This window comes from Ixodes scapularis, unplaced genomic scaffold, assembly GCF_016920785.2.
Source record: "Ixodes scapularis isolate PalLabHiFi unplaced genomic scaffold, ASM1692078v2 PGA_scaffold1__304_contigs__length_218370807, whole genome shotgun sequence".
Lineage (NCBI taxonomy): Eukaryota > Metazoa > Arthropoda > Arachnida > Ixodida > Ixodidae > Ixodes > Ixodes scapularis.
The window spans coordinates 52,274,701-52,292,170 of record NW_024609846.1 but is presented as its reverse complement, the minus strand read 5'-3'; the positions used below and the strand labels follow the sequence as shown (position 1 = coordinate 52,292,170).

The following is a 17,470-nucleotide window of genomic DNA, read 5'->3' as shown; positions in this document are numbered from 1 at the left end:
GAGCATTGAATGGTGGCAGTACCTGATCTCGGCGATCAGCTGATTATCGACACTTCTGCCGTTTGCTTCAGGTTGCGGCGCTTTTAAATTATAAAACAGCGAAAAGTCAATTTCTATTGTTTTCTGAGCTTCGAGACAATCGTCGGTGAATTTTTCTTTTCTCGCGAGTAGAATCTTGGCTTCAGAAAACTGTATCGTTCCATAACCGTAACTTTTCTGGTGATCGCGTTTTTTAGGAATATTTTGCTTTATAGCTTTTATTCATGGCGACGACAACTCGACGACTTCTATTCGACGATTGCCGGGCATTTTCGCAGCTGCCGTGGCGAGTTCGTCACTGTTTTGAATTTCATCGGTCTCAGGCATGACTTGATTTTAGTAGTCATCTTACCTGCTTACTTATTCTCGACGATGTTTTGTCTTCAGCGATGTAGCGAGTAGAGCTTCCTTCTCGCGTTCGATGAGATTTGGGGCCCCCATGGCTCCTTTATTTCAAAATGGGGCACGAAAACTACGGTCACTGTCAGAATATTTTGTTATCGACCGATATTAAACACACAATCACAGATGTGAAGAGCATTCGTGTTTATTTAAAGCGTTGACTCCTGTTTTTGAAAGTTAAGCGAAAAAATGATTGAATTTGGAGACCTTTATTTCCTTACTCACCGAAGAAATACAGCGAAAAGCAGACGCCGACTACAGCAGGTTTTTTTGTTTACATCACGAGATTGCTCACCGTCAATCGTATTCGTCCCTCTGAGCGTTCCCTAGTTCGCTCTGTTTGTCCCTACATTCCCTAGGCAAATCCAGCGTTTAGCTAGGGGCGCGTCTGTAAAGCCGGGTTAACGTTGGTGCAACCGGAATTTAAACCCGTGCTTATGCGAGCTTGGCTTAGGACGCTAATACCCTTGTTACACGGGCACACTTAACTGCAGTTACGCTAAACCACAATTAGCGCACAATACTTGCCGACAACATTCTGCGGCAATGCAGTCAGAGCTATGGGCAAACGTGCGCTTGATCATCTTGAGCACCCATCAAAGCAGTGCACGCGCTCTCTTCACTTCTTTTGAAATAGCTGTCCGAGGGTATAGTCAATACCACCTAGAACACAAGGCCTGCGCGTTTCCTCCTCTAAACGTCATCACTAGTAGATCCCCTCAGCGCCCCCTAGCTAGCCCGGATGAGCAACATCGTCTGCTACATCGTCTGCTCCATCGCCTGCTTCAGTGGTTTGTGTAACAGATAATGAAACAGATGCTCACGCCGAGTGTCTCCTGCAAATAGCATACGATGAAGTTAGACGTTCACGTGGAGCGTCAAATGCATAAGCGAAATTGCCTTACTGCTGCGCGAAGGGCTGAAAAGCCCTTCGTTGGACGTTGGACGCTGACATTGGACGCCATTTTCGAGGGTGCTGTTTATACCTCGGGTAGCTGCTTCGAAGCGTTCTACCGCAGAACGAGCGCGCGCGCTAGAAATGCCCGTCTCAAAGCCAGGAGCGCGTGCTAGCTCGCGCTCCTAGCCGAGGGAGCGTTCGCGTGCACGTCGCAAATGCACTGGAAGCTCGCTATCAGCTCGCGCTCAACAGTCACGCACACAGCTGCGGCCGCAAATGAATGCGACGTAGTTGCGACGCGGCCCCTACTCTCGTCAAGCTTCGGGGTGTTTGCCGCTTGGGGCGGGTCGGGGATCTACTAACGAAACGTCATGCGAAGGCCTTGTCTTCTAGGTGGTATTGGTATAGTGCGGCATCTGTGCTGCCACGTAACCGCAGTTAAAGCTGAGTTAACCGCGGTTAAGTGTGCCCGTGTAACAGGGGTATAAGCCGACTTAGGAAAGAGCCGCTTTGGGTTAAGGTAAGTGACGTTGGTGCAACCGGCCCGAGAGATTTTAAGTTGAGAGCTTAGGACCGGTCGTGTGCTTTAAAGCATGGATGCTCGCCAAGGAAGCTTGTGCCGATATAGACACTGCCATCGTGAGTCCATATTGGGCCTCTATGACTACAGGTTTGAGTGTTGGTTGTACCGTCTTGCGTTCGTGTAATCGCTACTGCGCGATGCATGTTAGAGACCCCAAATTAGCCGTCGTTTTGCCCGGACACGAGTAGTGCGGCGCCATTTTTATCAACTTAAATTCCTGGCTCTCGACACAATGCAACTCTTAACATGACAGTATCAAAAGAGCAGAGGAAAAACGGAATGCACCTGTCTGTGAGTATTGTGTTTTGCCATGTGCCCTTTCCGCTTTATTTTTATTTCATAATGAAACTAAGTTTATTTTAATTTCCGCAGGCTCTTTTTCTTGTAAGGTATTCAACGTGAAATGTATGGTTGCCACATTGAGTTGACTTGTTGATTTGTTAATTTTTTCCTTTATTTATGTTCGTTCCCTTTTCCTGAAACGCGGTCAAGGCGGTGTTTGTTTGTGTCTGGCATTCCTTCTCGATGGCTATCCATATTGACTGTCTGGTTAAAACGCTTTCGCTAGTTCGACCCCACCCGTGTTGGTTCTCTCTGGAGCTTTCAGACCGCCTCTGCATAAACATTTCGAGGAAAATAAGTGCTCCAGTTGCAGGATAGAAGCGTCATCTTGAAGTTGACCACTCAGCATCAACAGCAACACGATCAGAAAGTTTTGCGTGTATAGAGTGCACTCCGAGAACTCCGAAAGGAACAACATATTACGAGAGTTATGGTTAAGAACAAGAAACGTTTTCACAAGAGGTTGGTGTAGCCAGGGAAGAATAGGTTTATTCGCTTTTACGAAGGCATTCTGTAGCAGGTAATCCGTATCTGCAGTTTCGAGAAGCAAATATTTTCGACCGGAACCCGATCATTGGACATGATTGTCGATGCTTGAATCTGTTCTATGGTGTACGCTTTGCGGGCCGTTCGTTTGTAAAAAGCAGTTATCAGCGGTCATTATCGAAATTTCCAAAGCTGTATACTGCATAACATTGTAGTCGATAAAGCCCTTCCATGTTTTGTGGAGTGCGGGACTCGTTGTTTGATAGCATATTTCGTAGAATGTAAAGGATATTTTTCTACCGAAGCGTGAAAAACTAGCCGGCACTTTAGAGGGGTCAATAAATGTTTCAGCTCCGCAAATCAAGTTTTCTTCTTTTCTTTCTTTTTTTTTTGTAACAAAAAAAATAAAAAATAAAAAAATAAAAATAAAAAAAGCTCGAAGCGATTTTTTTTTTTTTTTTTTTTTTTTTATGGGTGAGACAACGTCTGTCGTGGCTCCCAGGCATCATTCTCATTAGTATTTCCGAATGCAAGCGATGGTGATGCCTGCGCGGCCGAATCATCATCACTCCGAGTGAAAGGGCCCTTTGGCAGGGCCTGACGCGCTTTGCACTTCGTCTATTCGCAAAGTTAGATGGAGTGATGTCATCTGGCGATTCAGACGTGATGCTGATGAACGATGATCGCCCTCCTATTGAGAAACTGCCGCAGTGCGCTGACTGGAGCAATCGAAGCATGGCAGTAAGAGGCGAGGGTTGCAAAACGCATGGCCAGATATGCGAATATTGGAAGCGCTATTTTTGGTTCTCCCCGCTCGTTCTCCTGTTTACATAGCCTGAGGGCAGTAAACAGGAGGCGACTCGGTGAGTTTGCGAGTCAGCGCGACTGGTGGCCAAAAAGGGGACTTTGGCCAGGTTGTGCCACTGAACGATTGGGCACGAGAGCTGCGTCAAAGTTCGGCAGGACACACGGACGTTCGAGCCTCGAGTTCCGGCCCCGACGTCAGCGGCCGCGAGCCGTCTCGGGACTCGCGAAACTTCCGCGTAAAGGCCCGTTCACAGACTTGCGACCTCTTAGAACCGACTGCCTTGGAACCTCTTAATATCTATTACGGCGAGAAGACACACTTGCGCCATCTATTGGGTAGCAGTGTAAACTTGGCGGTTCGCTATAATATCTATTTCTCTCGCGCATTATCCTTTCTTTCTTGGCTCAAAAAACTTTTGTCAACGTTATAAACAAACCTTCTTATAAGTATTACGCACATTTGACCTCAGAAATCCCGCAAAACCTTCGCTCTTGTGAAATGCAGTTCCAGGGTCAACGTATAGATGGCGCCAGCGTGCCAGTGTGTTCTCTCGTCCTAAGAAATTTTAAGAACTTTCAACAGGTCTCTTTTCTCTCGGTCGTACTCGGTTGCAAGAGTGGGAACGGGCCTTAAGATCGCGGTACCTGTCGAAACGGGTGATTCGTGCGTTCGAGCTAAAATTACGAATATCCTGATTGTGAAATCTTCGTAAACGCTGCAGTGCCCGGCGAATGTCCCGCTGTCTGCCATCGGTGTTTGCCGTACAGGCACGGAGCTCCGTCATTAATTAGAGACCGGCTCGCTTGCTTCTCCGCTCTGTTCCAAGACGTTTCCATTGAGTAAGCCTTCCTCGTACGTAACAACCTCGTGTGTAGCCCGCTCGCGACTGTCGTCTGACGGATGGGCCTTGTGATTGAGCGAAGCGAACACGTCTCGTTAAATATTCCAGTCGCTTGTTAGTTTCCTTCCTTTCTTCGCCCGGCACTCCGTCCGTTGCCGCGGGGTGTACGACGTGCAGGAATAGCCGGAAATGACTTCAGCGAGCGCTGCCTCCGACCGATCGTGTTCCTCAATCTTTGGCGATGTTCTTATTTGATTTATGCAGCCTCCTCGTTTTGATGCCGCTTTCGCCTCCGGATTCCTCTTACTTTCTTTTCATTTCTTCCTGGCTCGCGTCCTGTTGTTACAGGCTCCTCGTTAAACGAAATTGCTGTTTTTCGGTGAGAAAGCACCTCGAATGCTCGTTTGCCAATATGAGGTTCGTGGTATTCGGTTCGTTCCCCGTTCTTTGATTTCTCCCTGTCCATTCTCGTTATAGCAATTTCGTTATACATATTTTGCTCTTTCGCTGGCCTCGATCCTTTTTTTTTTTCTTTTTACTTTTAATTTATTTTATTTACGCCGAACATTTTGAACGGAACAAGAAAACAATTGAGTTCTAATAGTCTTGTTCAAACCGCAATTTCGTTTTTTCTTTTTTTTTTCTTAGCTTTTTTATGGTTAAAGATAACGCACAGAACCCAAGAGAAAGTAACGCGTTTTTTTTCCTTTTCCCGGTCTTTGGAGGCCCTAAACTAAATTACGTTATTTTTTGTGTGTGCTTGTACTTAGGATGTGCGTGCGTGAGCGTGTCTGTTTGTTTATGCGTGCGTGCCTACGTCCGTGCGTGTGTGTCTGTCTGTATGTGTGTTTGTGTGTGAGGGAAAGGGAAATAGAAGAGGAATTCCGGCTTATTACGGAAACTGCAGGTGCAACGCACAACCTCTTTTTGTGATCTAGTTTTCCTGGTCGTGCGATGATCGCCTCGATTTGGGCGGCACTAGCAGTCAATGAACATTCCTGGGACCGTTTTTATTAAAACGTCTTGCGGCCACTTCATAGAACCCGGTTTTGTTGACTTGTCTACATAAAATATGCGCGCGAGAAATGTGTAACTGAAGGAAATTATATTTGTTGCCTGTTTTTGTCTTCTTTCCTTTTCACTTTTGAATTTTCGCTGTAGAAGCAAACTGTTCGAACGGATTGTGAAATTGTATCGCTCCAATTGTAGTTCGGACTTTATTTAGTTTTAGATTTTATTTTGGATATTCCACTTACGTTGAGCTTAATACAACGTGTTTCATTAAGAACGAGACTTTATGTTTCGTCAGCATATTTTGGTCACAGACGAAACATACGAAGGACAAACACGTGTTTTTCTGTCGTTTGTCTGCAGTCGTTTCCCAACGCAGTCAACTTCTTAACCATGAATCGTTCGCTTATGAGAATAAGCGAACGATTCATGGTTTATATTTTTTGCAGGTATGATAGTTTTATTTTAGGAAAAACAAGTATATCTTGTTATATCGATAAAAGAGCGAAAATATTTTTGAATATAATTTTTATATGTACTATATTAGTTATATGTGCACTCTTATCGAGCCGTCTTTCTTTAACCTCGTATGGGCCGTCATCTGCTTTCTGGGTGATCAGATTCACTACTTACCAACCAAAGGCAAACCATCCAGTTCACTCGATGTTCAGGATGAACTTGGATCCGCTTCCCTCTGCGCTCAAGGTCCGAGATGTTGATGTAATCTCGGTCGTCATCATAAAATACCACGAAAATGTGAACTTTCTGTTCCGTCGAAAGGGACTGGTCCCCAACGTTTCTCACCTATTTTATTTATTCTGGCTAGTGGCTCATTTATGTAAAATAAATAAAAAAAATATATCATAGCTTCTCTTCGTGGACGGTCGAGAGAACTCCATGCCACTTCGAAGTATGCTTTGAATCGCGCGCTGACAGCGGTATCGAAACTTGGTCAACGATTTTCTTAAACTCCCTATTGGGGACTTTTAGCTAACCGTCGCCGGGTTCTGCGTACCGCACTATATATTGACGTTTCCACTGTTTAGTAAAGTCACAGTCCACACGTGCTAAATCACTGTCCAGCCAGCGCTCGCTCGCAATGGCGGCCAGCCAGAAAGTGGGCGTGCATAACACACAAACACACCCATGAACGCGCCCTCCTACGCTGTTATGGAGAGGTGAATACCGGAGTCTTTGAAGCTTGCCTTTAAGCACGCGCTCCCGCAGTCACGGTATCACCCGGGCGCGCGCTTAAAATGATGCTTCAAAAGCTCCGTCCGGTAGTGCGGTACGCGGAACACGCCAACAGTTTGCGGCGCTGCCTCGCGGCCACCTCGGGAACTAACGCTGTGTTGCAAACAAACTCTTCAATAGCAGTCATTAGTGCATTCGATGCCATAAAGGACAACGACGCAACGCTTGTGAAAGATACATAACACTATTATTTTCTCCTAAACGTATCTAGATAAAAGCAATCTAGCTCCTCTTGCGTTCAATGTCATCGAAGCCCTATTGAAAGGCAAAAGAAGCGCATGCGTGGTAGTGACGGATTCAGAAGGGGGTTCCGAATATTTTGCCCCCCCCCCCCCCCCCTCTCTCTCTCTCTCTCTCTCTCTCTCTCTCTCTCTCTCGAATTTTGTCTGTAAAAGTTTAGGGCGCGCGTGCCGGGTCAGCCGCGTCGTATTTGTCGCGCGCCTTGGATCGTGCGTGGCCGGCGCGGCGTCCGTGTTTTTCTGAATGATTCACAAAACACGCGCATCACTTTTTAGTTACCCCGTCTCTCGCGATAGTCATAGACGACTTCGCCAAAAGCAAGCAGTGTCTCGTTGAAGGAGCGGACGTGCTCAGCTGCGGTCATGTGATCGAGTGCAGCGTTGCACCAGAGCCGACGGCGGGCGGCGTTCGCTTCATCGTGTACGTGCTGCAGTCCTCCGCGCTGCATATGCCCGGTTCAAAAGCATGTCTCGAGCACTGCGGTACGCTGCGAGTGCGCACCAAAGCGCTAGAAGCAAATAAATATGCAGCGAGCGCGGAAACGATGCGGCGTGCGCTATAGGCGAGTGCTGGGCGTCGGAGTTGTTAGCCACGCAGCGATTGTTTGTGGTGATGATGATGATACTGAACCTTGCCCCCTATAGTTCGATCTCTTCGCCAATAGGAGTATTAGGGTGCCTTCATGTGCGCTTTGCTTAGGGTGGAGACATCTGACCATTTTGTCTCACACTTTTATTTTAATTTTTTGTTCAGAAGCGCGTGAAAGAACGTGTCCCTGCACGCGCTCGTGGCGCTGACTGTGCTACGGCGACATTTTGTTTTCGTCGATTTCTTTGTATTTTACCCGTGAGCGCGTGCTGTCGGCATCGGGTACTACAAAGGGTGGCATCACCCTAAACAGAAGGACATTGAGGCACCCTAGGGAGTACTCATTGGCGGCCATAGCTGGATGCGCGAATGCTGAGCGCGTGCTGATGTTTAGTTTCCGCAGTTCTTTTGCAACTTGCATTCCGCACCATCAAGATTGAAGGCCTTAGCAGCCTATTATTACGAGCTCGTTTCGAGCATGCGCTATAAACAGCGCCCTCGAATATGGCGTCCAGTGAATACGCCCTATCGATTCGCTTTACGTTATCACACGATGATGAGCGTATCAGCGCATACATTTAGTCAACAGAATGTGTTGCCGTTTCGAACCTAAACTACTTTTCCTTAGTCTGTTCCTTAACGTCCATTCACACACTTGCGACTTCTTAGAACTGTGAGCCTTCGACAAGAGAGCACACTGGCGCCACCTATTGGGTAGACGTGGAACACTTGACGCTCCCGTATATTTCCTTTGTTTTTCGCGCATCATTTTTTTTTTTTTTTTGGCTCGAAAGTTTTTGTCAATGTTACGAACGACCGTCTATCATATGTAGTACGTGCATTTGACCTCGAAAATACCGCCAAACCTTCGCTCTACTGAAATGCAGTCAGTCAGTCAGATGAACCAAATCCTCTTTAAAACAGGGCGGGCCCTCTGGTACCGTAAGTAAAACAAAAACAAAAGAGTCACTTCTGATGTGCATTGTCTTTGAGGTAATTCCAGAGTCACCGCAAAGATGGCGCCAGCGTGCCAGTCTGTCGGCCTTAAGCAGTCACAACTTGTGTGAAAGGGCTTTTACATTTTGTAGACCGCGGTGCTGCTCGCTACGCTAAAGTTGCGTCATGGGTACTCTGCAAGTACAACTTTAAATAGTATTTTAAAGCATAAAGATGATTTTAAAACGCTAATCCCCCATACCCAAGAAGTTGTCTGTCCGTCCGCGCATTAAATTTAGCGGGGACTCTGAATTGATGTTAAGGTTACGTGATGTATATTGATGCACGTAACCTGACGTCGCGTGGCCTATAAACCAATTACGCTTGCCCGCCAAAGTCGGTGGGAAGAGAGATGTCATGTCACCTATACACCAATCCAGATTCCCCGCTACATTTGGCGCGAAAATCGATATCACATGACCTAAACACCTTCGGTTTCCCCCGCTAAATATAACGGGAAAATCGCCGTCGCGTCACTTATGCACTCAAGTTAATAAAAATTGGTAAGAGTGATAAAAGAATGATAAAAATGAAGGATCTTCTTCACTCCCCCAAAACGACGGTTGATTGTCTTCTATACCATTTTAAGATATCGCGCCTTAGGCACTGAATTTCGAGAATTTTATAGGACATTGAAAATAATAATAATAAAAAAAAATCTTTGCCGATTTGTTTTTTGTATGTTAAAAATTTAGGATACTTATTATTTAATGCACGCTTAGAACGATGAGATATAGAAACGACTAAACGAGTGCGCTACTCACAAATGTGACATTCATCCGCTGAAGTCACTCACGGCTCGATGCGTCCTCCTTCGTGGTTCGCTTTGCGGCTTCCTTATCGGCCCATGCTGCATTTTGGGGCCCTAAGCTGGACACTTGGCGAAGAAGTCGGCGAGAAATCTGGCGGCCGTGATTGGCCGACGCCGCAGTTGACCTTGGCGCCGGCCAATCATAGCCACCGGATTTCTCGCCGTCTTTCTCGCCAAGTGTCCAGCTTAGGGCCCCTGGTCGGCTGCGGAGCGTTAATAAGATACGAGTGACTCACCACGCCCTTCGTGTCTTAGACTGTCCGTGACTGTAGTAGCGTCCCTAGAGCGATTTGAAACTCACAACTGCTGACGCTGAGTTAATTGTCCGTCACAAATTCACGATCCGAAATCCTTAGACACATCCGCAATGCCTAAGGGCGATCTATACACCAACTTCAGAGAAGGTCGCGGTCCGTTCATTACTCAACTTTGCAAACTTCGACCCATTTTTAATTGAAAATTATGTTTGGTTGGCTTTCATTTTCCTTCCTTTTTTTTCTCTCCAAAAACACAGTTAAGCCGTTATTTTTCTCTCGCTTTGATCGTTTCTTTTTTCTTTTTCGTAAAATAATCGCAGTCGCCAATCAGGAACCCTAATGAACTCCGTTAGAACCATTTTCTTTCGCGTCTATCTTTTTCTTCTTTTTGCCATACGTATATACATTTTATTCTCATCTCATTTGGCGTTCGGTGGAGTACGGCAGCGGCAAGGGCAGAAGCGATTCGCGGTTGATTAATTGTGTGAAGCTTCATTTGCCGCAGATGCTGCCCGCGACTCTGAGTGTATATATATATGGGCCGCTCGGTAAAGACTGCCCCAAATGAAGTTAGGCCGGGAGGCTGATTGGGCCGGGGATAAAGCCAGCCGCGTATGAGAACGCTAACTGCCCATATTTGCATTCTGACGATACTGCCCAGCCTTTTTGTTGGCCATCCGCAGCGAACCGTAGAGAGCGGATATACGGCTCCCGCATTAGCAATGCCGGCCGTGCTACGTACGTCTGTTCGCAGTTGGTTTAATTTCTCTCTTTTGTTTCTCGCGTATAGGCTCTAAATGAATGTGGCTTTGGTATCGGCATTCCAGCGCTTATACATTGTAGCGTTTCTTGTTTAGTACAAAAGTCGGTGTTTTTTTTTCCCTCGGTGTTGATGTAGGACTGAGTCGTGTGGACGCGATGTATAAGACAATGATTTTGTTTATGCCTCGTTGAATGAAAAAGGTAATCGAAAAGTACCGATTTATCGCTCATAGAGGTCGACGTTATCGTTTGTGTGAGTGGGGTATGTCTCCTAGTTATATGACTATCTCTCTCTCTGTCTCTAAACCCAGATTGTGACTGTTCACGCTTCCTGATTGGTTGTTTGGAGTGGTTTCTCGGCTAATGCCATAACCCTATTGGCTCTGGAGCGATAAGAGATTTGCTCGGGACCCGCCCTGCGTTTGACATTGTCAGTGACTATCGGGTTTATTAAGGGCGTAGGAACAGCGCATGCTTGTTAGGCGGCCCGAATTTATGCGCAGAAATAACGCAGAACTATATATATTAAAAAAAGAAAGCTGACTCGTGATTAGAAAAAATATTGTGCCGCTCACAAGTTCCTTAATGCTGTTTCAAGTTCAGTCGCGTGCCAAATTAAGCCATTTTCTCGGATGGGAAGTTATGGTAGGAATTCTGAGCGAATACTTGCCCATAGTGTCATTAAAACAACGCAAAAAAAAGAATAAAAATAAAACCTGCATTATTTTGATCTGTCGATCAAAGAGTCATATGCGAAATAACATTTTGTAAGAAACGCAGTCGTGGTCCACGTACAATACCCACCCTCTTGGCATGTACCGTCGCGTCTTTTCGCAGCGTCGCCTCGTCATGCTCTCCTAGCTCTTCTTTTCTTGCGACGACACGGATAATGCACAGACTGAGGCGACGTAGCGTCGTGTGGGATGACTCACAACTTATTGACACGCTCAGTCGGTTGGCGGCGCAGCTAGCCACCATAGCGCAGCTAAGTGTCTTGGCAGGCGGCCAACTCTGCTACACTCGGCGTCCGTTCGAAGCCATGCTTCAGACGACAGAGTCACTCAGAATCTGAGTTGAATTCTGCAAAAATGCGATCCTGCATTTCAAAAGAAGAAAGAAAAACAAGAAAAGTGGAAAACGTGTAGCGTCTTATCAATCTATCACTGAAGTGCGTCCAAGAATCTGCTCGACGCCATTTGGAAGCGCAGCTTTCGTACACAGTATGTGCTGAGCTACACAAATCGCGATGATTCCCTCACCGCATACTCTGCAAAAAAGTAAACACGCTCGATTTTTCAAATTTTTTTTTAATGCCGGAAACGCCTATGTTTGAACGTTTTAAGCCCTCAAAATATATGATGTGGAGCGCTTGAGGTGTTCGAGAATTTAATTAGGAGCGGCGCACGCGGCGCTCTAGTTTCAAGTGTCTATTGTCCAAGATTCAGGAATGCTTGCTCTCGAAACCGCCGCCCAGAAATGAGTGAAGCTGGGCGTCAATGGCGGAGCGTGCCGAATGCTCGTTGGAGAGCGACGGCGACCCCGCACTGCGCACGCACTCGGCCGCTGGTCACGACATTTCCGACGAGAGGCGTGACCCTCTTAAAAAAGCGCAGCGAACGGAGCAATAATAGAACCGTGTACGAGAGGAATATCTGACGGGTTCGTGCAACTGGCTTTACAAGTATCAAAGCGTGAAACATATTGTCCCATTCGCGTTAGATGCAGCTCAGAATGACTCCTCCATGTCTATATATACATGTAGCCCATAAAATACGCATTAGATTTGTTTTTTTTTTCCTACCCGATAGCAATCGTGGAAAAAAAAAAAAAGACAAATGATTAAACTCCAACTCTGCAGCTCAACCAGAGCTTGATGCCGATACGCCCTTCAACGTGTCAATACGACACGAGTCCCAGCCGAATGCTGGCGCGGCAAACACTCGTGTTTAATCTGCGTCCACGCTTGATCTCAATTGCGATCATGTGGAAATTCTCTCACTGAGGCTTCGATCATTCCGGGTGGCGTTGCTTCAACTCGCCGCGGCAACAAGTGCGGCCACGTGGTCTGGTGACGGTCTTTCGGCCGCTAAGGTTCATTGTAGCGATGCGCGGAGGTTGGCAACGCACGGGGTAGGCGCAATGCTTTCGGCATCGTGAAGCCCCATGTCCGGCGGTTGTACATCATTCAATGGAAACGGCGTTATCTGCCGAGATGTTGACAGAGGTTTCGGCGGACACTACTCGAGCGTATTCGAAGCGTATTCGCCTCATACGCATGTATGCTGCGAAGATGTCTGCAGGTAGTATGCATTCAATGTGACAGGAGCGGCATGCAAGGAAGACACACGCCTCAGACAGTAGGGAGTTTTAGGGAAGCGTTTTTCCACTCCCCATAGGGTACGATAAGCCCTCAGGTACCAACTGCGCATGCGCCACCACAAAAGACTCGCGTATGAACTGTTGGTACCGGAGGGCCCATGGTACCGTATCGGATCTGCAAAAACGGTTCCCTAAAACTCCCGAATATCTGCGGACTGTCTTTTGTGTGATGCACTAACGGTGTTGCCCGAATTCTTTAGAGTTCAGCTAGTCCCGTCACCGTAGCGATTGGACACGAGCCCCGTGGACGCGAACGTTCGCTGAGGCGTTGATTGTAAGGGAGACCAAGTCCGCATTCAACCGACTACACGGTCAGCTCGGGCTGATCACCGCTAAAGTCGCTGGATTCCCGGAAAGTGGCGCCACTACCTTCCCTGCCTGCTAGCCGGACACGGAGAGGTACTAACGTACAGACGAACGAGCCTGGCAAGGTGATTGGCTGATCAGTTTCAGTTGCCACGGAAATCTTCAGTTTGATCCATTAAAATCTTCCAAGCTTCGAAAAGGGCCGTTCTGAACCACTCGCTCCAAGATCGCTTCGGAGCATTGTCGTGCTGAAAGTGTTCCTCGCCAATATAAGCGTCTTTGGCACTGAACATCCAATCGACTTATCCATCGTGCTTATGTCCACAGATCCCTTACAACGATAGCGTAGTTCTTGCGTGTTTCGAGACAGCGAAATTAATTTTCGATGCTGCCAATCATCCACGCCGCATATGGTGGCGGTGCAAAGATGTGCGCTTGTTTCGTCGGTGTGTGGATAACAATATCTCGGAAGTCAAAAATTGTCTTTACGAGGCGACCTGTCACGGCGAATTTGGATCGGCTCACCAAGAACGGAGAGGTCTAGGAAAACGCTGCTCAATCCATGAACCCAATTGGTGACCATACGGGGGGCTTTGCGCTGCTTTCCCAGGATCCAGTGTCCTTTAACCCGGCTACCATATTATCATCATGGTCCGCATAACTACCGTAATATCCTGAGAGATGCCCCACCCCGGCAGATAACCTACCCCTATTTTTAACACGATTTTCTATTTTTTATATCTTAAATGAGCAGCAAAAGATTGTTTATTCTTAGTAATTGCAGGACCCCATGGCTAACGGTGACCTCGGCAGAAATGGTGTTGCTTAGCCACGAAAGGAGTTAAGCGTACATTGCTGCCTGGGAACGACAGTCGTCGTTGGTTCATTGCCCCTCCCTGCAATCGGAAGTTTCGTCGGACACAAAATATAAAGCTAGCTTTCTTTGAACCTTTTGTTTATCGCACTCAAAAAGTTAGCCCAGTCCTTATTTTCAACCGATTGGCTTTTCATTTTAGGTGGGCTATCTCTCAATATATTGCGGTAGGTCAGCAAGCTTTCGGATGAAGAGACGGAAAGAGCCCGATTCTAGCTTAAACATCACACTGCGACAAACTCCTGTCTCAGTCGCGTTGCGAGCCAGTACTTTTGCGTCTTAGTTGTGCCATATAGTATGCTTGTGAAAAGTGTGTTACGTTCGATGTTCTTGCTCTTTTAAACTAAGAGTTTGATTGTTGTACAGCATGTGTGGAAATTTCAATATTTGGGGTTGTGACATGTATCTTTCTTTTTCTCTGCTTGCAGGGGTTTCGGATTCGTCACCTTCTCGGATCCCGCCAGTGTAGATAAAGTTCTAGCAAACGGTCCACACGAATTGGACGGCAAAAAGGTGAGGAATTTTCGAAATATCGAGTTTTTTTTCGCGTGATTCTGCGTACGCGGTAGTGCTGTGCACTTATATCATTTAAAACATCACAGCTTGTTAAAAATGCCATTACATTATACCGAATCGGGACTACACTCGCTCTGGTCGAATAATTTGACTCCGAGGTAAGTAAAAGCGTGACTATAACGCTACCTTGCGACCCTTGAAGAAGAACTGGCAAAATTGTAACTTTTTCTTTTCTCTAGCGGGGATTCCACTTACCTCTGGTTCAACTAAACAATGAACGAAGTAAACCTGTCTGCGTCCAACATGACGTGGTTAGAAGCAGGCCAAAGTTGCCTCGCAGCGTCCTCGAATCGACGTGGCGGGATCGCTATTGTCCTCAAACGCCACGCTGCCTAATAGTAGTGCATTAAAGTTGCAGGAAGGCTCGCCCCTTCAATTCTAGCAGTTTCACAGCTTATTGCACGCTTTTACGGAATACCTCTGTCGCCTGTTTTCGGAAGGAACGGACGAGAGCCAATTTTTATGCCTGACGGACAGCAGCGAATAAATATTCAGAGCGTCGTTTCTCGTGCCAAAAACGAGTGTATACATATATTTTTTTTCCTTTTTTTTTTTTTTTTTGCCAGAACCGTTTGGCGTGCGCATGAAAGTGTCGCTCGCTTGTCGCCGCTGTTTTGACAGCCTGGAGGAAAACACGGCGTCGAAAGGGTTTCGGCGCTTGACGAAAATTGGCAACCATGCGAACACGCCAAGGATCAACATTGTGCTTCTCGCGGTTGCTTCCGGCGCTACTACCCCTGGAACTTTTTTTAAACGGATCACAGCGAAGCCACGTACGCTCTAAAAAATGGCCATGCTTTTTTTTTCCACGGTATTAGTTATTGCGATTACGTAGAAAGCTGGGCGAACGGCGGTGCTTCATGTCTCACACAGCTTGACGTCATGTTCGGTGTCACATGAAATAACGTGATGGAATACAGCGATTGAAGGAATAGGGCAAAAGGAAGGAATGCAGGGCAAGCACGTTCTCATTCACAACTAAAATAAACAAAATATCTCCCCCCTCCCCCCCCCTCCCCCCCCCCCCCCCCCCCCCAAAAAAAAAAAAGAAGAAGTAAAGTACAAAGTTTTGTTTTCCCTTAAAAATAAACTACTCGTCGCCCACTCTCCGTCCAAACGTAGCGATATAATTGTCCGAATAACATGCCAAAGTTTCGGAACAGTTATCTCACTTGAAATGATTTTCAGAAATGTTCATTGGGAGAATGGTGCTTGTCGGGGTTCTCGAATACGTGAAGCTGAATGGCTCAAGTCACCGAAAACGGGCAAAAACGGGCTCCATTTTCCCATTGGAAATCTTTATAAAATAACCTATCACTTTAGATTGAAATAGCGGTTAGTCCTGAAACTTCGGGCTCTCGTTCAGACCGCTAGCGCTCCATTTGGGTGGAGAATTAACGTTCGGAAATGCGTAGTTCATTTTTGCGAATACAAAACAAAACGCTACATTGTTTTTGGGGTACCATGTATGTCAGAGAAAGACCAAAACAAGAAGGAGCAGGCCGCGAAGTAAAGGGATACACACGCGTTCAACTATCACCACCAAGCCCAACTTACCAGCTTGTCACATGGAGGACTTCACCCTTCTTCTTGAGAACTTGTTCCGACCTCTGTCTTCAGCAAGGTCCCTCTCTATGCGGAGCGCAAATTCGTCTGCTTCTTGCACAGGGGTTGCTATGATGTCAGAATGCCGAACTCTTATTGGCTGCTTGAAAAAAAAAAAAAAATAGTAGGTATACCTTAAGGCCTGTAGCATTGAAGTCTACCCACTATTCTTCTAGTCGAAGCCAATCAGAACTCCTGACGTCACCACAACCACTGCGCAAGAAACAGAGGAACTTTCGCTCGGCATTGGACACGTCGCCGAACGCCGAACGCTCCACCAGCGTTCGGCGAGGGCTCGGTTTCAATATCACGAGCTTCGTGTCTAAGCAATGGCGACCGCCAATGTTGCTCGATGAACTTTGAAAAAAGTTCTATTGAAATTGACGAACATGTGATCACAAGCGCTGTCTTAACAACCGTATTAATATATTAGCTTTAAGACCACTCCATGGTCCTCGACAGTTTAGGAAATCCACGGCGTATATCCTATTGGCGCCTCTAGCTTCGCGTTCCGTTCTTCGGAATTCTTACTCAATGCAGCCATCGCGTTGGCGACAACAAGACTCCTAAAACGCAGCACACCCTACTGTTCTTAAGTTGTCGCTAAATAAAACGATAGGTGTGTACTCGTACTATGTACGACTACTCACTTATTGTTACGTAGTACACGCATAGCTTGTTATGTTGGTAATATCATATATTTCAATTCCTTCTACCGAGTTATTTAACCGAATGAGGTATCTATATAAAATAGAGTTGCGGTTAGTCACTGACAACGGAAGGATCACAAGGCGAGGTCAGTGATTACAGTAAGCGTAATCGAAGATCTTTACTAGGTTACCCTGTAATCCACGACAGGCAAGTTGTTTCTGTTGCAGCCTGAATCCGGATATTTTGGTTTTCCTAACCGCCTCCTCTTTAACATTGATTGGTTCGGCGCAAGAATATTGCGTATCGAATAGTCCACTCCTGACCAACAAAGCCCTTTGTTCCCGACTGTCGCGTTCTTTCGCAATGTATTTCGTCGGTGGTGGCAGGATAATCCCGATTCGAAGTGTTTTGGGGTTGCAACACCTACAGCGACGAACAGAGGTTTCTTAGCACTGTCGTGTCGTGGGAACAGTTGCTCAATCTTCCCAAAGTTTTCGAACAAGAATTTGGAAGCAACAGCTGTCGGCGCTCATGGGAGGACTCAGACGCGTTCCACGCGACGGACCGCAGATGACAGGACGCAAAGAGACAATCTGTCCAAAACACTGCTGTAACAAAAAAAAAAAAAAAAAAAAGAGTTACATTGGGGTGTGTGAAGAAAAGGAATGTCTGATTAGGGAGGTGGTTCTTCATTCGGAGCAATGTTTCTCAGCTACACGCATGACGCTCGGTGCTCAACCGTCCACGATTGCATTGTGGCA

General features: G+C 46.6%; 1 protein-coding gene across 14 annotated transcripts in view; it reads left to right on the top strand.

Annotated features, from left to right (window-relative positions):
- LOC8038614 (RNA-binding protein Musashi homolog Rbp6) overlaps positions 1-17,470 on the top strand; it is a 632,232-nt gene that overhangs the window by 179,343 nt on the left and 435,419 nt on the right. For all 14 annotated transcript variants that reach the window (XM_042290732.1, XM_042290733.1, XM_042290738.1 and 11 more), the window contains exon 4: positions 14,306-14,390. In XM_042290732.1, coding sequence (XP_042146666.1) covers positions 14,306-14,390 — 85 coding nt within the window. The remainder of the gene's footprint in view (positions 1-14,305; positions 14,391-17,470) is intronic.